Source organism: Scyliorhinus canicula, chromosome 4 (assembly GCF_902713615.1).
Source record: "Scyliorhinus canicula chromosome 4, sScyCan1.1, whole genome shotgun sequence".
NCBI classification, from domain to species: domain Eukaryota; kingdom Metazoa; phylum Chordata; class Chondrichthyes; order Carcharhiniformes; family Scyliorhinidae; genus Scyliorhinus; species Scyliorhinus canicula.
In genome coordinates, this window is record NC_052149.1 from 106,972,240 (window position 1) to 106,993,938 (window position 21,699).

General features: G+C 51.0%; 2 protein-coding genes across 9 annotated transcripts in view; both read right to left on the reverse strand.

Moving 5' to 3' along the window:
• LOC119964231 overlaps positions 1–21,699 on the reverse strand; it is a 901,051-nt gene that overhangs the window by 246,639 nt on the left and 632,713 nt on the right.
• Positions 5,161–21,699, reverse strand: part of LOC119964893 (procollagen galactosyltransferase 2-like) — a 255,040-nt gene continuing 238,501 nt past the window's right edge. For 7 of the 8 annotated variants that reach the window (XM_038794980.1, XM_038794981.1, XM_038794982.1 and 4 more), the window contains 3 exons: positions 17,447–17,574; positions 15,350–15,556; positions 5,513–5,786 (listed from right to left, as the gene is read on the reverse strand). In XM_038794980.1, the coding sequence (XP_038650908.1) occupies positions 5,513–5,786; positions 15,350–15,556; positions 17,447–17,574 (609 nt within the window). Of the gene's footprint in view, positions 5,787–15,349; positions 15,557–17,446; positions 17,575–21,699 lie in introns of all 8 variants that reach the window. The other variant, XM_038794979.1, reaches the window with a different exon arrangement.

Genomic DNA, 21,699 nt, shown 5'->3' on the forward strand with positions numbered 1-21,699 from the left:
CCGGGGTTGCTTTCCTTCGAGCAGATAAGGCGTGGGGGAGGGGGTAACCTGATCGGAGTATACAAAATTATGAGGGACATAGATTGGTTAGATGGGTCAATAACCAGGGGGCACAGATTTAAGGTAAGGAAACACGGCTACTTTGTAGATTGAAGTAAAAACTGTACCCCTCCACCGATATATATAACCCAATCCAAAACAAAACAAAATAGAATAAAATTGCAAATCAAATATTCCCTAATTAAAACAAAACTGGTTAACAATTCAAAGACACAACATTGTTTTGTGATGGTGGGGGTCATTGGGTGATGATGAGGAGTGATAGTCAATATTGAGGAGGACTACAGCAAATTGCAGGAGGGTATCAATAAACTTGCAGGTTGGGCAAATATTTGGCAAATGAAGTTCAACGCAGATAAATGTGAGGTAGTATATTTTGGTAGGAAGGAGAGGGAGGTCACTTATTACTCAGAAGTTGCAAGTCCAGGTGGGTTGGAGGAACAAAGGAATCTCAAAGAACAAATACATCAATCAATAAAAGTTGCACTGCAGGTTTGTCAGGGCATAAAAAAGCAGACAAAGCACTAGGGGCCGGATGGGTCGGAGAATCGCCGGGGGGGACGGCGGCATAAATCCCGCTCCCGCCGTCTTCCGAACTCTCCGGCACCAGAGATTCGGCGGGGGCGGGAATCGCGCCGCGCCTGTCGGCGGGCCTCCCCCCCCGGCGATTCTCCGGCCTGCGATGGGCCGAAGTCCTGCTGCTGTAATGCTGGTCCCACAGGCGTGAATCAAAACACCTCCCTTACCGGCAGGACTGGCGGCACGGGCGGGCTCCGGGGGCGGGACGGGACACAGGCCGATCTGGCCCCGGGGGGGTGCCTCCACGGTGGCCTGGCCTGCGATTGGGGCCCACCGATCAGCGGGCGGGCCTGTGCCGTGGGGCACTCTTTTCCTTCCGTGTTGGCCATAGCCTTCACAATGGCCGATGCGGAAGTGACCCCCTCCCCTGCGCATGCGCGGGATGACGTCAGCAGCCGCTGACGCTCCGGCGCACGCGTGGACTTCCACCAGCCGGCGAAGTCCCTTCGGCCCCGGCTGGCGTGGCGCCAATAGCCTTTCCCGCCAGCTGGCGGGGCGCCAAACCCTCCGGCGTGGGCCTAGCCCCTCAAGGTGAGGGCTTGGCCCCTAAAGGTGCGGATTTGGGGCGGCCCGACGCTGGAGTGGTTCACGTCACTCCATCCCGCCAGGACCCACCACCCCGCCAGTAGGGGAGAATCCAGCCCTAGATTTTATTTCTGGGGAATATATATGAAAAGTAGGGAAGCTATCCTCAATCTGTATCAGACCTTGATTAGAGTGAGTGCGATGTGCTGTCCTGGTTGCCATATTATGAAAAGGATACAGAAGCACTGGAGAGTGTGCAGAGGAAAATTATACCAGAAATGCATTGGGTGGGATTTACCGGCTGTTCATGCCGGTGCACGGGCTTCCCGATAACGGCAGGATTGGTAGATCCCGTTGGCAGGTCACCTCCCCTGCTGAAAAACATGCGGCGGAGTGTTCGGTAAATCCTGCTCATGGGTGTATATATATATATATATATGTCACAAAGAAATGATAGGTTGGGTCTCTGCTCTCTTGAAAATAGACGGTTGAGGGTGATCTAATATTATATATTGTTACGAAATGGGCACGCTGTAATATTTTCCTGATAGTATTTAAACCAGCAAAATGTATTCATATGACAGACAGCAGAATAGTAAGATATTGGGGCAACACGGTGGCACAGTGGTTAGCATTGCTGCCTATGGTGCTGAGGACCTAGGTTCAAATCCCGGCCCTCGGTCACTGTCCATGTGGAGTTTGCATAATCTCCCTTGGGTCTGCTTGGGTTTCACCCCCACAAACCAAAGATGTCCAGGGTAGGCGGATTGGCCACGCTAAATTGCCCCTTAATTGGAAAAAATAATTGGGTACTCTAAATTTAAAAAAAAAGAACAGTAAGATATTCATATGTTCACACTCAGAGCCTTTCATGGTGTTTTTTAGCCTTCTAAAAAATATTAGGGGCGGGATTCTCCGGGCCCCAACCGCATGTTTCTTGGCGGAGCGCTGTTCATTTGCAGCGGAATTCTCTCTTCCCGCTGTTTGTCAATGGGATTCCCCGTTGATGCTACTTCACCCTGCCGGGAAACCTGCTAGCAGGGTGCGCTGCCGGCGGGAAATGTGAATCGCAACCGCCGGAAAATTCTGGCCGAGTAATGAGGTAAGGCTTTGGGTTGAATTTTATGTGCCCCTGTGGGCAGGTTGCAGGGGTTACAAAATTGGGCACAACGACATAGGCGCTCCACCCATTGTCCACTTCCTGCTCCCAGCCTCACTGCAATTGTACATGACACAGGGAAGGCAGCGATCTAATAACCTGTACATAGGCCAACTGAGGCCTTTAGGGTTTGTCAGACTGGCTTGAGCGATACCACCCCACCCATAACAACTCACCTCAGTGTCCAGCTCCAGTGTCAATCGCCTTTGTGAACTATATGCAGTCCCAGCAGTGGCCACCTTTTCAGATGGCGCTGCTGGGACCAGAGCGCTGTCGGTCATTTGACTGGTCTGCAGCTCTTGAAGTTGGGGGTACACTCCCCAAAGTCATCTTAAGCCAATAATAGTCAGCCAACAGTTAATGGCTGTGTGGCAGTCTGACAGAGTGGGGGTGGACTCGCCCCCGAAATTTACACCAGTGAGGTGTAGATCTTAACTGAGTGTAAAATCCCAGCCTGTATTTCTGAGTTTTGGTTAGTCTAATGGCTTCTCTATTTAAAGTGCACATTGTTAACCGAATAATCGAATTCATAATTATTTAAAAGGTTTTTTTAAAAAATGGCCCAATTACATAAACAAGCCAGCTCATCACCAGGACCATTTTTAATGACCCTGCAAAACCATCACGTACAGTCTATTCTTGAATGTTGTGTCAGCTACACCTGTGACATACATTCAGTCTGCTTTCACACCGCGACTTTGAATAGGTCTCTTCAAAAGTGGTGCTGCTCAATCAGAGGAAAGTTTGCCAGTTATATATCACCAGCTTCATGCCAAATTTAAACTTCATGTTGAAACTTTTGTTGGCATGACAGGGGTCCCAAGAATAGGTCAGAAAGATGGCGGTAACATGCCTCGGCCAATTGTGGGGCAGCTAGCATTTTCCATCCGTCCAACAGCTAGTTAATTGTCACTGGGATTCCCATCCCTTTAAAAGATGAATGGCCATCCCCAAGAGCAGCTGACCAATTGGAGGGGTGGCAGCTCAGCAGCACCACTGGATGCTGTAGCCACTGGTGACACTGTCCAACAGAGAGGATGTCCTGGAAGCTTGCTTCCCTTCCAATCAGGCAAGTGAAGCCTGAGAGCGCTGGGGGCAGGCCTTGATGATGGTGGTGGTAAGGGATGGCGTGTATGGTGGAAGGATTGCTGATGGCTAGGGGGAGAACTTTCCACATAGGTGCCCGCTGTGAGCTAAAGAGTGTCCAATTAAGCGGACCCCCAATTCAAGGTTCATCAGGTGGTCTCCCATGCAGTAGGCTCCCCTACTGTTGCTGAAATACCAACGGCATTTCTGGATCAAATATTACAGTATATACAAGGGAAAACTGTTCAAAATTGATAAAGTTCAACAAATGCAGCCTTGATCTGACTGTGAAATGCAAAAGAATGGCCTGGGCCGAGTTCAATGAAAATGGCAAAAATGCAGAGACAGCCAGTTCTGTTGGTTAAAAGGAAATCGCTATTACGGCAACGGGGAGGGGGGTCCGTTGTTTGGAATGGATCACTGCACTTGAAAGGTTAATGAGAATGTTTTCTGCTGGCTGGGTGCACAGTGTGATTTTGTAGTTGTTTCCTGCTTTGGTTTTGCGAGAGATTTGGCAAACCTAATTCCAGTTAGGGTCAATTAAAATATTCCAAAGTGGACATCAAAACTCGCATTTAAAAGGCACATTAATGGAGAAGGATATTACTAAATGACAAAGAGAGGAAAAGCGCTGTCACATATTCAGGAAGAGATGACTCCGAGAGCTTGGTTGAAAGCAGGACTTTTGCAAAGGCTTTCAAAGAGGGAGAAAGAAAGAAGCAGAAGGTATCAGAGAATGTTTACCTGAGAATTCAGCCAAGGTGGCTCCGCTACAAAATGGTGGATAAGAAGACAAACTACAGTCAGAGGATTAAAGGGCATTGAGTGGGTGTAAAGAGGTTACAGAGAGCAAGGCCATAGGAGATTTTAAATACAATGCACTCGGTGACAGTGAGCTCAAGGAGATTTTTCTCTATTAACACAAATCTAAATTTACACTCCTGTCCAGCCAAAATTTAATTGGAATTCCATTAGCACCAGGCATCACCTAGGATAATAAGATTTTGCGAATAAGGTGGACAGCATTCTGTAGTTTTGGTAAATAGTAGCAATCAACGGAGATGACCAACTTACAGAAACTAGCTTCCAACAGCCAGACTGATGTAATATTCCAGGATATCTACATGAACTGAATTGGTTTGGAAACAGGTCAAAGTATAACAAACATTGAAAGCTACCCAATCTTGTTATTTTGTCTTTCCACGAGCAAAGGATTCTCATATTGTACCGACGTGGAGAGGTGATACTTGATTATCAACATGAGTGTGGGGCCTTCCATGAATTTGAAGAGTTTTGCACAGGCTTCAGTAGAAAACCTGCCTCAGAAGAAAACCTGCAGAGAGGTGGAGGGAGGAAGGGGTTCACTTGCACCCACTACCCAATAGGGCAAGAATTGCAAGCCATTGAAGAATTAAAATAAATAGAAACAAATGACACACATAAACACACGCACAAAACACAATATCATTATTTAAAGTAACAAACTTGAAAAAAACAGTACCACTTTTGGAAAGTTCTGTACTAACAGAAATATTTGGAGTTATTCTGAATATTGATTTGTGGCATCAAAGAATGCCCTCTGTGATAACAGCAGTTTGAAAATTTAAGCACTCGTTGTTTTTGCAGCAGTTGAACAGTTAGCCATTCTGTCATGAGCCCTGCTCACTTCCTTTACCAACTATGTGACCATAGATTCACATTCTTTGTGAGGCTGATATCAATGTAATATTGCACAGTGGCAGAAGCAGGACTATCCTTTGGATAGCACGAAGGTGATCCCAACCCCGTGAGCTCTTTATTAAAAGTAGTGGGTGATACGTAACAGGTGAAAGCCAATGCAGCGAGAAAGGGAAATGGAAATAAATAACTTTAAAATATCAACTAATCCAACAGTAATTGATAATTGGTCAGCTAAATCAGCTGCTGTTGTACCACCATTTGAAGGAAGTCCAATACACAGAGATTTCAACTGATTTTATGTCATGTTATCCCAGGAGATTTCTGTAGTTGCCTTCCAGCAGACATTTTATCACAGAGCATATCAGTTTGAGAGAGGAACATTGGTTCTGATCACAGATCAGAGCCGAGTAGTGCAGAACCACATCATAATTCATCTCGAGAGGCTGTGTCGATGGGGGATTGGGGCTGCAGTGCCTCAGTATTCTGAGCTTCTGCCCCGATCTCTCCCTGCTCCTTCGTTTTTCTCGATAACTTGCGGTTCCAGTCCGTTTGTATGTCATCATTGTCCCAGATTATAGAGGTTTCGGTATCACTCACGTAGCCTGGTTCTCCAGTGTAATGCGTCGGGTAAATCAGCAGTGGTTCCACCGAAAAGGCTTTCAAATCGCGAGGTTCGTAGAATATCTTATAATCTTCTCTGTTAAAAGATGTAATGAATGATTAACAAAATTACGCTTGATGTGCTGCAGTTTCCATGACTGACTGCCATAAAACTACCTTGCGGGTCTAATGACCAGTACAGGCTTGGAGGGCTGAAGGGCCTGTTCCTGTGCTGTATTGTTCTTTGTTGGAACCTCACCAATGTTAGTAAAAGCCTCTTAAACTCTTTGCCAAGTTGCTGCCCGGACTATTGAGTTTAACAGAATAAACTTCATACAAGAAATGCATAATGGGAACGCATTTGAGGGTATCTTAAGTCTCTGTACAAACAATGAAGTACTTTTGAAGTGATTGTTTTAATGTTGAAATCATGGCAGCTAAATTGTACCGATCAAGCAGCACGCTCATGTAATATGTTTTTTTCAGTATTTGAGAAACACATATTGGCCAGCACATCAAAACTTCCCTGCCCTTTTTCAACTACTGCCGAAAAATCTCTTGCGCCCACACGAGATGTGGGATTTTACAGCCTCCTCATGGCAGGAGTGGGGTGGTAAAATGCGGCAAGCCGCTCAAATGCCCTTTGTCTTTGGCGGGACTGTAGACTCCTGCTGGCGTAAAATTCCACCCCTCAAGAGAACAGTCCCACATTTAACATGACAGCAAAATACCGTAGATGCTGGAAATCTGAAATAAAAACAGAAAGTGCTGGAACAACTCAGCAGGCCTGACAGTATTTGTGGAATTAATGTTTTGAGTCCGCATGACTCATCTTCAGGATTTTACATTCTCAAATTGAACATGCCGTCTGAAGGACAGCATCTCAGGCAGTGCAGCTGTCCCTCAGTGCAGTATCACACTGATAGCAGAATGGCTGTGATCAAGTCTCTCAAGTGGACTTGAGTGTTCAACCTTCTGACCCAAGATGTGAGTATGCTATCAACTGAGCTATTGCTGACACCTGGATCAAAGTGCCTTAAAATCCCAGAAAAGCATCTTCCAGTGAACCAAATTAACATGCATTTTATCAATGGCTGTGGCATCTGATTGATGCTGTCAATTTTGTGCAAATTATTTAATTTGTATTACAGATTAAAGCCTCCTACTACTTGGACTGGGCCTTCAAAAATTCAGTTCAAAAAGTGGCTTGGGTGAAACAGGATATTCTTTAAAAAATCAGTTTTTCTCATTTTGTTTCAGATTCTCTATGCTTCTTCAAACCTTTCACTGGCGTTGCTGTTTTACAATTGACATTGGCACTACTAATCATAACTTCTCGTCTACAGGAGCCACAGTCAAGCAACATTAAGAAAGGGAGACCTGCATTTGTACAGTGTCTTTAACAACCTCATATTCCAAAGCACATTACAGCTTTGTGACGTGTTGTATGGAGAGACACAGCAGCCATTTATGCACAGCAAGGTCTAACAAACAGCGCCGGCCCTAGGGTTGCTGGCACCCCGGGCAAGCTGAACTTCGGCGCCCTTCGGGGGGGGGGGGGGGGGGGGGGGGTCGGGTCCGGTCGGGTCGGGTTGAAGGGGCCGGGTCCGGTCGGGGCGGGGGTCGGGGGGGGGGGTCGGGTCGGGTCGGGGGGGGGGGGGGGGTCGGGTCCGGTCGGGTCGGGTTGAAGGGGCCGGGTCCGGTCGGGTCGGGGGTCGGGGGGGGGGGTCGGGTCGGGTCGGGGGGGGGGGGGGTCGGGTCGGGTCGGGCGGGTCAGGTTGGGGGGGTCGGGTCGGGGGGGGTCGGGTAGGGAGGGGGTCGGGTCGGGTCGGGGGGTCGGGTCGGGTCGGGGGGGGTCGGGTCGGGTCGGGAGGGGGGGGTCGGGTCCAGTCGGGTCGGCTCGGGGGTCGGGTCGGGGGTCGGGGGGGTCGGGTCGGGGGGGTCGGGTCGGGGGGGGTTGGGTCGGGTCGGGGGGGTCGGGTCGGGTCGGGGGGGGGTCGGGTCGGGTCGGGGGCGTGGGTCGGGTCGGGGGGGGGCGGGTCGGGTCGGGGGGGGGGTCGGGTCGGGGGCGGAGGGGGGTCGGGGGCGGGGGGGGTCGGGTGGGACGGGTCGGGTCGGGGGGGGGGGTCGGGGGCGGGGGGGGGTCGGGTCGGGTCGGGGGGTCGAGTCAGGGTGGGGGGGGTCGGGTCGGGGGCGGGGGGGGTCGGGTCGGGGGCGGGGGGGTCGGGTCGGGGGCAGGGGGGGTCGGGTCGGGGGCGGGGGGGTCGGGTCGGCGGCGGGGGGGGTCGGGTCGGGTCGGGAGGGGGGGGTCGGGTCCAGTCGGGTCGGCTCGGGGGTCGGGTCGGGGGTCGGGGGGGTCGGGTCGGGGGGGTCGGGTCGGGGGGGGTTGGGTCGGGTCGGGGGGGTCGGGTCGGGTCGGGGGGGGTCGGGTCGGGTCGGGGGCGTGGGTCGGGTCGGGGGGGGTCGGGTCGGGTCGGGGGTGGGTCGGGTCGGGGGCGGAGGGGGGTCGGGGCGGGGGGGGTCGGGTGGGACGGGTCGGGTCGGGGGGGGGGTCGGGGGCGGGGGGGGGTCGGGTCGGGGGGTCGAGTCAGGGTGGGGGGGGTCGGGTCGGGGGCGGGTCGGGTCGGGGGCGGGGGGGTCGGGTCGGGGGCAGGGGGGGTCGGGTCGGGGGCGGGGGGGTCGGGTCGGCGGCGGGGGGGGTCGGGTCGGGGGGGGGTCGGGGGCAGGGGGGGGGCCAGGTCGGGGCGGGGGGGGGGGCGGGTCGGGGCGGGGGGGGCGGAGTGACCTGGTATATGATCGGGACTCACTGATCGGCGGGCCGGTCTCTCTGTCGGCAGGTCTCTGACGCCGGTCACCCACTCGTGGATGGCGCCCCCTGGCACATGGCGCCCCGGGCGACTGCCCGAGTTGCCAGTACCTTGAGCCGGCCCTGCTAACAAAGGTCTAACAAACATTGGCTAATTCATGGCTGCAATTCATCGGTGCCGCTGAAAATTAATTCAGTTTGGGCTGGAACACCAAGGCGGGGATTCTCCGACCCCCCGCTGGGTCGGAGAATCCCCGGGGGGTAGCCGCGAATCCCACCCTGCTGCCCCGACCCTATTCTCCGGCGCCTTTTCGGGGGCCGGCGGGATTCCCGCCACGCTGGTCGGGGGCCGTTGACAGCGGCCCCCCAGCGATACTCTGGGCCCCGGTGGGCTGAGTGGCCGTCCAGTTTTGGCCAGTCCCATCGACTTAATTACTCACCTCACGTACGGCGGGACCTGGCAGGTAAGTGTGCTGGGGCGGTCCTGGGGGAGGTGGGGAGCGAATCCAATCCCGGGGGGGTCCAGACGGTGGTCTGGCCCGCAATTGGGGTCTACCGATCCTGTAGGAGGGCTGTTTCCGTGGGGGCCTTCTTTCCTCCGCGCCGGACCCCTGTCGGGCTCCACCATATTGCCCGGGGGCCTGCAGGGAGAAGAGAACCCCCGCGCATGTGTGGAAATACACTGGCCGGTCTGCGCATGCGCAAACTCGCGCTGGCCCTTTGGTGCTGCATGTTCAAGTTCAATCTATTTTATGGTCTTTGTGAACACTACGCTAACCATCCTGAGTTTCGCAACACAAAGAGCACCACATCCCTGAGCCAGGAGCTCTGGGTTTGCATCCCACTCCAGGTCTTAATGGTGTTCATAATGTGGCCAAACACAAAATCCTTCCAATATGCCTATGGCAGGTGCAAGAGCGGGAGAGTATCCTGGTCAAGCCATGTTTTATGTGGAGTGATGCTCCTCAAGCTACAGCCTCTGGTGTCAGGCAGTTGGCCTGTTCAGCTGGTCAGTGCAGGAAGATGATTCGCCGTTCGAGGCGCCATTTTTAGAGGCAGCCCCGATCCTTCGATACCCCCCTCTGCTCCCCAACCTTGGCCCCCGAAACCCCCCCCCATTCCCCCAACTTACCTCAAGCTCCCACCTCACCCCAATTCTGAAGGGCAGAGAGCCTTGGGGCTGATTATTGGCACCCAGGCACTACAAGCCCGGCACTCTGAGGTGCCCCTGCATACCTGGCTGTTGCAGAGTGCTCCAGTGGCAGTGCCAAGGTACCAGGAGCCAGGGTGCCACCCTGCTCAGAGCGAGATCCAGATTGCAATGTCTCTTAAGATCTCATTAGAGATCTTTGTGTGCGAATGGAATTTGGGATCTGTTTGGGAGAAGTACATGTCATAATACACACACAAGTCTATGATAGTGCACAGACAGGCAGTGATTGACACACAGGATGACCAATGAACACACAGAACACCCAGCTTACCAACACATCATGGTAACAGTGTGTCATGCTCGAATTTGACGGACCTACCTTGAGATAGTCTGCCTTTGACCAGCAATCAGCCATCCGGTAACATGGACAGCGTCCGCCCTCCCCCGCAGCTCCACATCGCCGGCAACCTCGGTGCAAACTGGAAGATTTTCAAGCAAAAGTTCCAGCTGTATCTTGAAGCCACCGACCTCAAAGCCACATCGGATGTCAGGAAGATTGCTCTCTTCCTCTCTACAGCCGGGGACCGCGCTATCCACATCTTGAACTCCCTCACCTTTGCTGCAGGCGAGGACAAGACAAAGTTTAAAACAGTCCTGCTGAAGTTCTACAACCATTGTGACATCGAAGTCAACGAGAGCTTTGAACGCTATGTGTTCCAGCAGAGGCTTCAGGGTAAGGATGAACCTTTTCAGTCCTTCTTAACCCATCTCCGTATCCTCGCGCAGTCCTGCAACTACGGCTCCACTTCCGACTCAATGATCCGCGACCAGATCATTTTCGGGGTCCACTCCGATACCCTTCGCCAGCAGCTCCTTAAAGTTAAGCAGCTCACCCTTACCATCGTCATCGAGACCAATCCTACACGAGAACGCTAACAACCGGTACCCCCATATCAAGGCGGCAGAGATGGCGCGGCAAGGCCCCCACTATGCGGAATGGGTGCAGGCCGTAAAACAGCTCCAGGGCCTGAGTCTAGATGAGGGCGGCCATTTCATGCGCTTTTCCCGGGCTCCTGTACATTCGCGCCACAACCAAGCGGACGGCGAGGCCAACGACCGAACTGGGCAGGTGCACACATTGTTCAACTGCACCGCGCATGTGCGGTGGCGCACGGAGCGTCCTGACGTCGGCGCCATGACGTGCAACAACTGTGGCTCCGCCAATTTAAAGCGGCAATGTCCAGAAATCTCGATGCTGTCTCCAGTGTGGCAAGCTTGGCCACTACGCAGCCCTGTGCAGATCTGCTCAACTGCCCAACACACAGTGATCCCAGCTGCAGTGCAGCAACATCCGGTCAGTACAGCAACCCGTTGCAGACTCCGACTCTGACATGGTTCCATATCCCGACACCGAAAGCCTCACATCCCCATTCCGGGTGGGCATCATCACCAAGCATACGATGCTTTCAGCCAAGAAGATGAAACAACTCCCAGTGATGAGCATTGATCCGGACGACGAGTGGTGTGCCACTCTTACAGTCAACAAGGCTCACATACGCTTCAGGCTGGACACCGGCGCTTCAGCGAACCTCATTTCAAAGTCTGACCTTGACACCATCCGCGTCAAGCCAAGCATTCTTCCACCGGCCTGCCATTGCTGCCAGTGGCTCATGCCAGCTTGTGGTATCCCATCGCTCTTCACAAAAGCAACCCTGCGTTTTGAAATTGTAGGAACCAACAGAGCATCCTTGCTCGTTGCTCAGGCCTGCAAAATCTTGAATCTTGTGTAGTGGGTTCACACCATGTCGTCCGTTGAGGCAACGACTTCGCCAGATGTCAATTTCCAAACCCAATTAGATAACATCATAGTACAATACCACAGCATCTTCGAAGGTATGGGCACACTCCCCTACCAATACAAGATACTTCTGAAACCGAATGCCACACCTGTGGTTCATGCACGCGTCGGGTGCCGGCACCCCTTAAAGACCGCCTCAAGCAGCAGCTGCAAGACCTCCAGGACTAGGGCATCATTTCTAAGGTCACAGAACCCACGGACTGGGTTAGATCCATGGTTTGTGTCAAAAAACCGTCGGGAACTTCACATTTGTATCGACCCCAAAGATTTGAACCGTAACATCATGAGGGAACACTACCCTATGCCTAAACGAGAAGAGCTCACCAGCGAAATGGCTCACGCCAAGTTTTTCATGAAGCTGGATGCCTCCAAGGGGTTTTGGCAAATACAGCTGGACGCGTCCAGTCGAAAGCTGTGCACATTTAACACCCCGTTTGGTCGTTACTGTTACAACCGGATGACCTTTGGCATCATCTCTGCCTCGGAGGTGTTCCAACGAATAATGGAGCAAATGATGGAGGGCATCGAGGGGGTGCGAGTGTACGTCGATGATATCATTGTTTGGTCCACAACTCCTCAGGAGCACACCGATCGCCTCAAACGAGTGTTCCATAGGATCCACGAGCATGGCCTCCGACTCAATAGAGCCAAATGCTCGTTCGGTCAAGCAGAAATAAAGTTTCTTGGCGACCATATTTTGCAGTTCGGTGTGCAGCCAGATGCAGACAAGGTGTCGGCGATCAACGCCATGAAGACCCCGGAGGACAAGAAGGCGGTCCTCCGCTTCCTAGGGATGGTCAACTTCCTTGGGAATCATAGAAGTTACAGTGCAGAAGGAGGCCATTCAGCCCATCGAGTCTGCACCGGCTCTTGGAAAGAGCACCTTACCCAAGGTCAACAACGCCACCCTATCCCCATAACCCAGTAATCCCACCCAACACTAAAGGCAATTTTGGACACTAAGGGCAATTTATCATGGCCAATCCACCTAACCTGCACATCTTTGGACTGTGGGAGGAAACCGGAGCACCCGGAGGAAACCCACGCACACACAGGGAGGATGTGCAGACTCCGCACAGACAGTGACCCAAGCCGGAATCGAACCTGGGACCCTGGAGCTGTGAAGCAATTGTGCTATCCACAATGCTACTGTGCTGCCTGGGGTATCTCACTTGGGTTGGTGTGGGAGTGACATTGCCCATGTGTGGGGGTGTAGTGGACCCACAAGCTCACTTAGACATTGGCCCGATTTCTGAGTTCAGGTAGCTCCCCAGTGATGAAAAATTCTAAGGGCAGTATTTACCCAACAACCTGCCGCATATTTTGAGGCGGAGGAGGTAGCCTGCTAGCCTGCCAGTCAATGGATATTCCCATTGACTGCATCCCTTGTCACCTGAAACCCGTGCGCCGTCGGTGGGATCGGAATATCCTGCTGGCATGAACACCCGTTAAATCCCGCCCATAGTGTGGGCTATACCAGTGAGAAACTCCCCAGGGTCCAAATGAGTGAATAAGTGTGGTTAGATAGCGGTGGGGAACTCTCCGGCAGAGCTGGCGGGAAACCCCAGCAAAACCCTGACACTTAGAAACTTTTCCGTTTGATTTCGCTTGTCATATCAATGTTGTACAGAACCTTGGCTGGGGCACAGGAAATAGTGACATAAGGTACAAAAAAGGTAAAACAAATCTGCTGGCAAATTGTGAGGTAATAACCATCAGGAAAGACTGCAGATTGTGGAGGGAGATGGGTGTGGGCGGGGAGGGGGGGTGGGCAGCGATGATAAACTGATACAGCTCTTTAAAAATTGCAAAAGAGTTTGATGAGATAAATGCAGCCAAGGTGTTTCCACTTTTGGGAAGGTTAAAACTGGGGAACATAAATAACATAAATATAAGATGGTCACTGATGAATCCAGTGTGGAACTTGGAAGAAACCTCTAAGTAGAAACCAGCAGTAGAAGGATATGTTGATGGGGTTAAATTAACTAGAGCAAGAGGAGGTTCATGTGGAGCATTGACCTGCTGTGCTGAATGGCCTGTTATTGCACGAGAAAGTTCTCAAGAGTATTTATCCTGGACCAATTCCACTTGTTTTATGAAAATGCCTGATTTTCTTATAAATTAGTGTTGACTACCCTGAAAATTTGCACTATAACAGCCTGAGTGCCTGTAAGATGCCATAGGATCAGAGACTCAGCTCATTGCAGTTTATATGGATGGGAACATTTTCGGGCTGACTCCATGGTTAGACACCTCTGGAAAGGAGCAGCGATCATGGAGAACACTGTTCAAGGATTGTGAGCCTGCAGCCCATTATTTTCCGTCCACTGGGAAAACTGTGATTTCCAGCCTTTGACTTGTTGTAAACACCACTCTTAAAATCAGCACTTTGTCTTCCTTCCTTTACCCTGGAAGCCAGTGATTTCTGTGAGGCTGCGGTAGCAGAGCTTCTAGGGGTCCTCTCCTATCTCTCCTCAATTGGTCATTCTTCCCTTCTGAACATGGACAATGAGCACTACGTCCGATCTAATTCTTACCCAGCACAAACAATCTCACCCTTCCAGTAATTGACTGCTCGCTAGCTGTCAGAAAACAGGAGCCATGGCTGATTTTGCACTTCCTTAGAATGAGGATGATGAGGCCAACTTTAAGCTTCCTGTTTGACCCAAGTTGAGATCATGTGACCCCTTACAAGTCAACACTGAATTCTGGAGCTTGCCGAATGTAAGTGACTTTGGGGCCACACCATGCGCTGGTGTTTTCTCGCTCAGCCATTAGTGTTGACACACTGGTCTATTTTAGAATATGAGCTAGGACCACAGGAACATATTTGGATGATCAGCCATGATCATTATGAATGGTGGAGCAGGCTCAAAGGGCCAGATGGCATAATCCTGCACCTATTTTCTGTGTTTCACTGAAAAAGATTTAGCCCCTTGAGCCTGTTCTGCCATCCATTGAGATCTTGGACAATATGTAGCCTAACACCATCAACCTGCCTGGCTTCTATAATCCTTAGTATTCTTGTGCAATAAGAATTTGTCCATCTCAGTTTTGAAGTTTCCAATTTACCTCCAGTCTCATGAGTTCCAGATTTCCTCTTACCCTGAAGGTGTGACACAGAATCCCTACAGTGCAAAAGGAGGCCATTCGGCCCATTGCGTCTGCACCGACTCTCCAAAAGAGCACCCTACCCATGCCCTATTCCTGTAACCCCACCTAACCTTTGGACACTATGGGGCAATTTAGTTTGGCTAATCTACCTAACCTGCACATCTTTGGACTGTGGGATGAAACCGGAGCACCCGATGGAACCCACGCAGACACGTGGAGAACATGCAAATTCTACACAATGTGGGATGAAACCGGAGCTTTATTTACCAGCTGTCTTGTCAAGGTCAATTTGAGATAGCAACAAAGATGTAGAAATTCTTTCTGATGGCACCCTTTTCCCCCCTCAGTGAATGGAGCAATTCACTGTCAAACAGTGAGATTGATGGCAAGTTAACTTACCTGGTGTGAACAATCAGTCAATAATTGATTGGTAGGTCAGATATTTTAGATTCAGGCCTCCCCAATGAAAATACAGTCACCAAATATTATTAAGGACTTCTACCCATCAGGAAATAACCCTACTATGGAAATTGGCAGATAAATCCATCCCTTTTACTATTTTTCTCAATAAGAAGTTAACCTGCAGGTTAACCTCCACATCATGACTATTTTTCTCGATAGATGGTACTTACGGTAAAAGGCTAATATGCACTCTGCTGTCCTCTTCATTGCTGAATGCCATAATTCGCCTCCCCGACCCCTCTGCCCAGGCTTATGACAGGTACTTACACTGGATGTTTATTGTACATGATGGGTAGAAATTCATCCACTGGCAACATCTTCCCAAGGGGTTCAGCTGCCACCAGGTTTTTGGCCCCTTGCTGAGATATGAGGTAGGCCAATGTCCAGTAGGAATAATCTGCTTCTACCAGGTTCATAATGCCAGGCACAGACTTTTCCGGATGGTCCACTTGCATCCGCTTCCGCCCAACGTAGCTGAAGTGAAAACAGTAACGGAAGATGCAATGTCTTTGTGGGAAAGGAGCAGACTGACAAACATTTAAAGTGATTTTCAAAAGGAAATGCGATGTGAGAAAAAAACTTTTCACTCAACGAGCGGTTGGGGTCTGGGATGCACAGCCTGGAAGTGTGGTGGAGGCAGGTTCAATCGAGGCATTCAGGAGGGCATTAGGTGATTATTTAAATAGAAACAACATGCAAGGGTATGGAGAAAAGGCAGGGGAATGGTGCTGCGTCATCATGGCCGTTTGGAGAGCTTGGCAGACATGATTGGCCGATGGCCTCCTTCGGCACTGTAACAATTCTGTGATACAGATTAAATATAGTCCTGCATTTAGTCCAGATCCGAAACTCAGTGCGGTGCTTATGTTACTGAATGTTAACATAAAGGCCTTTAAAAATCTTCTTCATTATTATTTTTGGAGCAGCCTCAGCGGTTCTCTTAAGAATTCCTGGTGTTCTACATCCAATAATACTGGGCAGAGCATCATTCCATGCACATCTGCCCACTGGTATTAGAAAATTGTGCCGGATCCTATAAATAGCACAGACATGCTGTAGCAAGCAGGTGCACTGGCTATTTTAAGGCCCTTGAGACAATCAGGCTGAGTGAGTAGGCCTCAGTGTAGCCTGAGATTGAGACCAGTAATTTGAGTCGCTATTTGGGAACTGTGGGTACTTCGAAAAAGGTGCCTTGCGTACATGTTCTAGGTCACTGATAAGCCCATTATATTTGAGGTTGCCCGTTTCGAAGAGTCTGATACAGAAGGTGTGCCCAGTCTAAAGCTGCAAGTTTGTACTGATGCATGCAGCCAGCAATTGAAAAATAATTGAGAATCATTCTTCACAAGCAGATGGCGTGTGCTGAACATTTTGCAAGAAACAAAATATCTTAGGAAACTCAACTGGATTATTTAAACCACACACACACCACACACACACGTGCGCACGTGCATCCAGACCAGAACCCAATGGATGAATAGATGAGATTTCTGCAGTACCCACTCATTCTATTACAGAGTTCATCCTGGTCCACAGTCCCATTTTATCTTTTACTTCATCCAGATCAAGTGTTCCTTCCTTGCAAATGCCAAGGATTGCAAACTTCAACAACTCTGAGATAGCAATGCTCTTTCTGATCTTCTTCTGATCCTAACCAACCTTGCAATGATTGATTCCCCCATGCCCTTCACTCTATCGTATACTGTTATATATTGTTGTATTGTCTGTAACTAAAGAGCTAGGAACTCATTAGCAGGGAGCTAATTGTATGTATAAGTGTGCCCAGGGGCCACATTGCACTGCTGCACCAGAGGCTCATGTGAAGTATAACAGAACCAGTTCAATCCAGTTCTTCTATTGTACCAGACAGCATAGCAAAATTAAACTTAAGAGTTTCAGATCGTTACAGCCTTATGGTGTAATTATTAGCAACATCTGGGAACCAAAAGACAATGAGAACATATACCACAGCCGTTTTACTTAATTTTTTCTCCTCCTCCCTATCCTGTTCCTAGCTCTGTGCTTACTTAAAAGCTCTTACTTAAAAGCTCTCCACATCAAACTTAAAAATTGTTAGGTTTCCAACATCTTCTCATTCTGATCAAAAGTCATTGACCTGAAATACATTGTTTGTCCCTCCACTAATGCTGTCTGCACTGCTGTCTAGGTTTCACAGCATTTTCTTCTTTGTGCATCAGGAGATAGCTGTTCTAGCCAAACTGCGACATGTAGCCAGCACATTGGTTAGTGTATTCCGTCATTACAGGTTCTGAGGAAATCTAATTTAGAAAACTGTGGTAAAAAGAGAAGCCCTGCAATGTTGAATCTGAGGTTTTGAATCAGTTGTTATATGTTGAGACTCACATTAGGTCCCAGTCCAGCTGGTTCTCCTCGATATCGTCCATGAGCTTTGTTATTCTTCTTCGAAAATGTGGCTGAAACCTATTGTCATCTTCTAAGACGAGGGCCTTCTTTAGTCCTCGGTCAATAACCTGAAATATAACAGGCAGAACATTCAAAACTGTTTTGTTGCACAGATGAGGCCTTAAGTATGGAAGATTAAAGGCAGATCGAATTGAGGTGTTTAAGATAGCTCAAGGATTTGATTGGAGAGATCGAAAGAAACTATTTCATCTGATAGGAGAATTCTCGGGGAGGAGGTGTGTGGAGCGTGCAACTCGGATTGGGGAATTAGAGGTCGGGTTGGGGGTTCAGACCTTGGGGGTGAGGTTGACAGTGGGGTGGTTTGAACCTCAGGGTTGGTGGGTCCTTGGGGGATTGGGGGGGGGGGGCGATTCCAGGGATGTGGGGGAGTCTTGTACTGTCTGTGTCTTTACAATAGTTACCTTTTCTGTGTACTTATCTGAGGTTTGTGATTTAAATTACATTTTTGGATGGTTCGCAGTGCTGCGCAATTGCCCAGGGGAAGTTTGCATTTTTGGACAATTGCCATGAAAACCCTTAGTTGGCAACCTCTGAAGAGGTCCCACCTCCTCCCCTCCCAAATCCGATGCTGGGGAGCTCCAAAGTTGCAGCATAGAATTGTCGTAGCGCAGAATGAGGCCATTCGGTTCTTCAAGCTTGTGCTAGCTCCCTACAAGAACAGTTCACCCAGCCCCACAACAGGACTCATTGTAATCCTGAAAATTATCTTTCTTCAGATAATTATTTGATTCCCTTTTGACAACCATGATTGACATTTATTTATTTGAAATCCTTTATAAGGATCAAACTTTAAATTGTTATTAGTCAACCCCTGCTGTGGTTAGTTGCAGTTCCTTTAACTCAGCCTAGATGGCAGTCTCTTCTTTTTTATATAGTACCAATTCCCAGTTATTTTAATGACACAGGGTAGTAAAAGAGGGGCAAAGGAGGGGTATACGGGGGGAGGAGGGAAAAGGGAGAGACCAGGGGCGGGGGGTACACAGGGAGCGAGAGACCGGGGAGGGGGTATGCAGGGAAGGAGGGACAAAAGAGGCGAGAAAAGGAACAGGGCTACAAAGTGCCACAACCAAGGGCTCGAATCAAGGAACCGCTGCAAGCACCCACCCAGTACGGTCTCTGGGCGAAGGGAGACCCCAGAGTTCAGGGGACTACCTGCGTGGCGGACACACAGTGGACGGCCATGGCGGGTGCCCCCGGGACAAGGGGAAACCCCAGAGCGCAGAGACCCGACCGCATGGAGAGAGCAGCGACAGCGGCCATCCTGGATGGCCCCCTAACAAAGGGAAACCCCGGAGGGCAGGGGCGCGTCCACCACATAAGTATGGTTAATCCCACAGGAGCGAGGGGGCAGAAGCCCCCCACCAGGATAGTCTCCTGGAACATAAGAGGACTCAACGGCCCAGTGAAGAGATCCAGAGTCCTCACCCACCTAAGAAATATGAGGGCCGACATAGTCTTCCTCCAGGAGACACACCTGAGAGAGCAGGACCGACTGCGGGTAAGAAAGGGCTGGGTGGGACAGACCTACCATTCCTGCTATGGGACAAGGGCCAGGAGGGTGGCGATATTGATCGGCAAGAGGACGATGTTTAGGGCGACAAAGACGGTTACGGACCCGGGGGGGACGGTACGTCATGGTCAGCCCCCTGGATGGGGAACCGGTGGTACTAGTCAACGTGTACGCGCCCAACTGGGACGACACGAGCTTCATCAAAAATACCATGGCAGAAATCCCAGACATAGCGACGCATCGACTAATCATGGGGTGGGGGGGGGGGGGAGACTTCAACTGTGTACAGGATCCACAGACGGACAGATCAAACCCCAAAACGGGGAAAACCTCAAGCATGGCAAGGGACCTCAGTCACTTTATGGAGCAGATGGGAGCGGTGAACCCCTGGAGGTTCGCCCACCCGGGGAAGAAGGAATTCTCCTTCTTCTCCCCAGTACACAACGTATACACCAGAATTGACTTCTTTGTGGTGGGGAAAACGGTGCTTCCAGGGATAGACAAAGTGGAACACTCCGCAATTGTGATATCAGACCACGCTCCACATTACATGGACATGCGGCTAGAGATGGGCAGGGCCCAGCGCCCCACATGGAGGTTGGACAGTGCCTTACTAGCTGACAAGGCTTTCAGCGAAAGGATAGCACGGGCCATAGCAGAGTACATGGAGAACAACCAGAAAGGGGAGGTCTCACCTTCCACGTTCTGGGAAGCGCTAAAGGCCGTACTAAGAGGGGAAATCATCGCTTTCAAAGCGCAAAGAGATAGGGAGGAAAGGGTGGCTAGGCAGCAGCTGGTCGACTCCATACTGGAGGTAGACCGTAAATACTCCGAGGCCCCGACTGTGGAGCTCCTGGCGAAGAGGAAAGAGCTACAAAGGAACTTTGACCTGCTCTCCACCAGGAAAGAAGTGCACCAACTCCGCCAGGCGCGCGGGACCCTGTACGAACACGGAGACAAAGCCAGCCGCCTGTTGGCACACCAGCTGAGAAAGCAGGCAGCCACCAGAGAAATTGCACAAATCAGTGGCACGTTGGAAACAGAACCAGAAAAGATTAACAAAACCTTCAAGGCCTTCTACCAAGAGCTGTACACCTCAGAGCCCCCAAGGGGGGAGTCTGGGATGAAACGGTTCCTTGATGGACTGGACATTCGTCGTGGGGGAGGGCAGACAACGGGGCCTGGAAGCACCACTAGCACTGGGAGAGATCATGGACAGCATTAGCTCCATGCAGACGGGGAAGGCGCTGGGACCAGACGGATTCCCGGCGGACTTCTACAAAAATTTTGCGACAACACTGGCCCCGCACCTGCGGGAGATGTTCACAGACTCGCTAGCTAGGGGCACACTGCCACCCACGTTAGCACAGGCCTCAATCTCGCTGATACCTAAAAAAGACAAAGACCCAACGGAATGTGGGTCATACAGACCCATATCTCTGCTGAACGCAGACGCCAAAATACTGGCCAAAATCCTAGCCAAAAGGCTAGAAGACTGTGTACCTGAGGTGGTCACAGAGGACCAGGCGGGCTTCGTCAAAGGTAGACAGCTTATCTCGAACATCAGGCGCCTGCTGAACGTGATAATCACCCCCTCCGGGGAGAGAACACAAGAGGTGATCGTCTCCCTGGACGCAGAAAAGGCCTTCGACAGAGTCGAATGGAAATACCTCATAGAGGTACTGGAGCGGTTCGGGCTTGGAACAGGGTTCACCGCTTGGGTAAAGCTCCTATACAACACTCCCATGGCGAGCGTACGGACCAACAATACCAACTCCCAATATTTCCAACTGCACAGGGGCACAGACAAGGATGCCCACTGTCCCCGCTGCTGTTCGAGTGAACCGCTAGCAATCGCGCTCAGGGCAGCAAAAAGCTGGAGGGGGATCCGAAGGGGAGGCAGAGAGCACAGAGTCTCACTCTATGCAGATGACATGTTCCTCTATATTTCGGATCCACAGAGCAGCATGGGCGGAATCATTGCGCTTCTGAAAGAGTTTGGAGCCTTCTCGGGCTACAAACTCAACATGAGCAAAAGCGAGACCTTCCCAGTACACCCGGAAGGGGGGGGGCAGCACTAAAGGGGCTGCTGTTTAAACAAGCCCGACACAAATTCCGCTACCTGGGGATCCAAATAGCCCATGACTGGAAAGGGATCCAAAAATGGAACCTCACCAGCCTGACGGAGGAAGTAAAAAAGGACCTGCAAAGATGGAACACACTCCCACTCTCCCTCGCGGGGAGAGTCCAGACGATCAAAATGAACGTACTGCCCAGGTTCCTCTTCCTGTTTAGATCCATCCCGATCTACATCCCCAAGGCCTTTTTCAAAGCGCTGGACAAACTAATCATGGTGTTCATATGGTTGGGGGGGGGGGGGGGTGTAAAAATGCTAGGATCCCAATGAAGGTCCTACAAAAAACAAAATCCAGGGGGGGGGCTAGCCCTCCCAAACCTACAATTCTACCACTGGACGGTGACAGCCGAGCGAATAAGGGGATAGATCAAGGAGCCAGAGGCCGAGTGGGTGCACGCGGAGGAGGCTTCCTGCGTGGGGACCTCCCTCCAGGCCCTCGCCACAGCAGCACTCCCATTCCCACCCAAAAAACACTCCAGCAGCCCGGTGGTGATAGCCACCCTCCAATCCTGGAACCAACTGCGG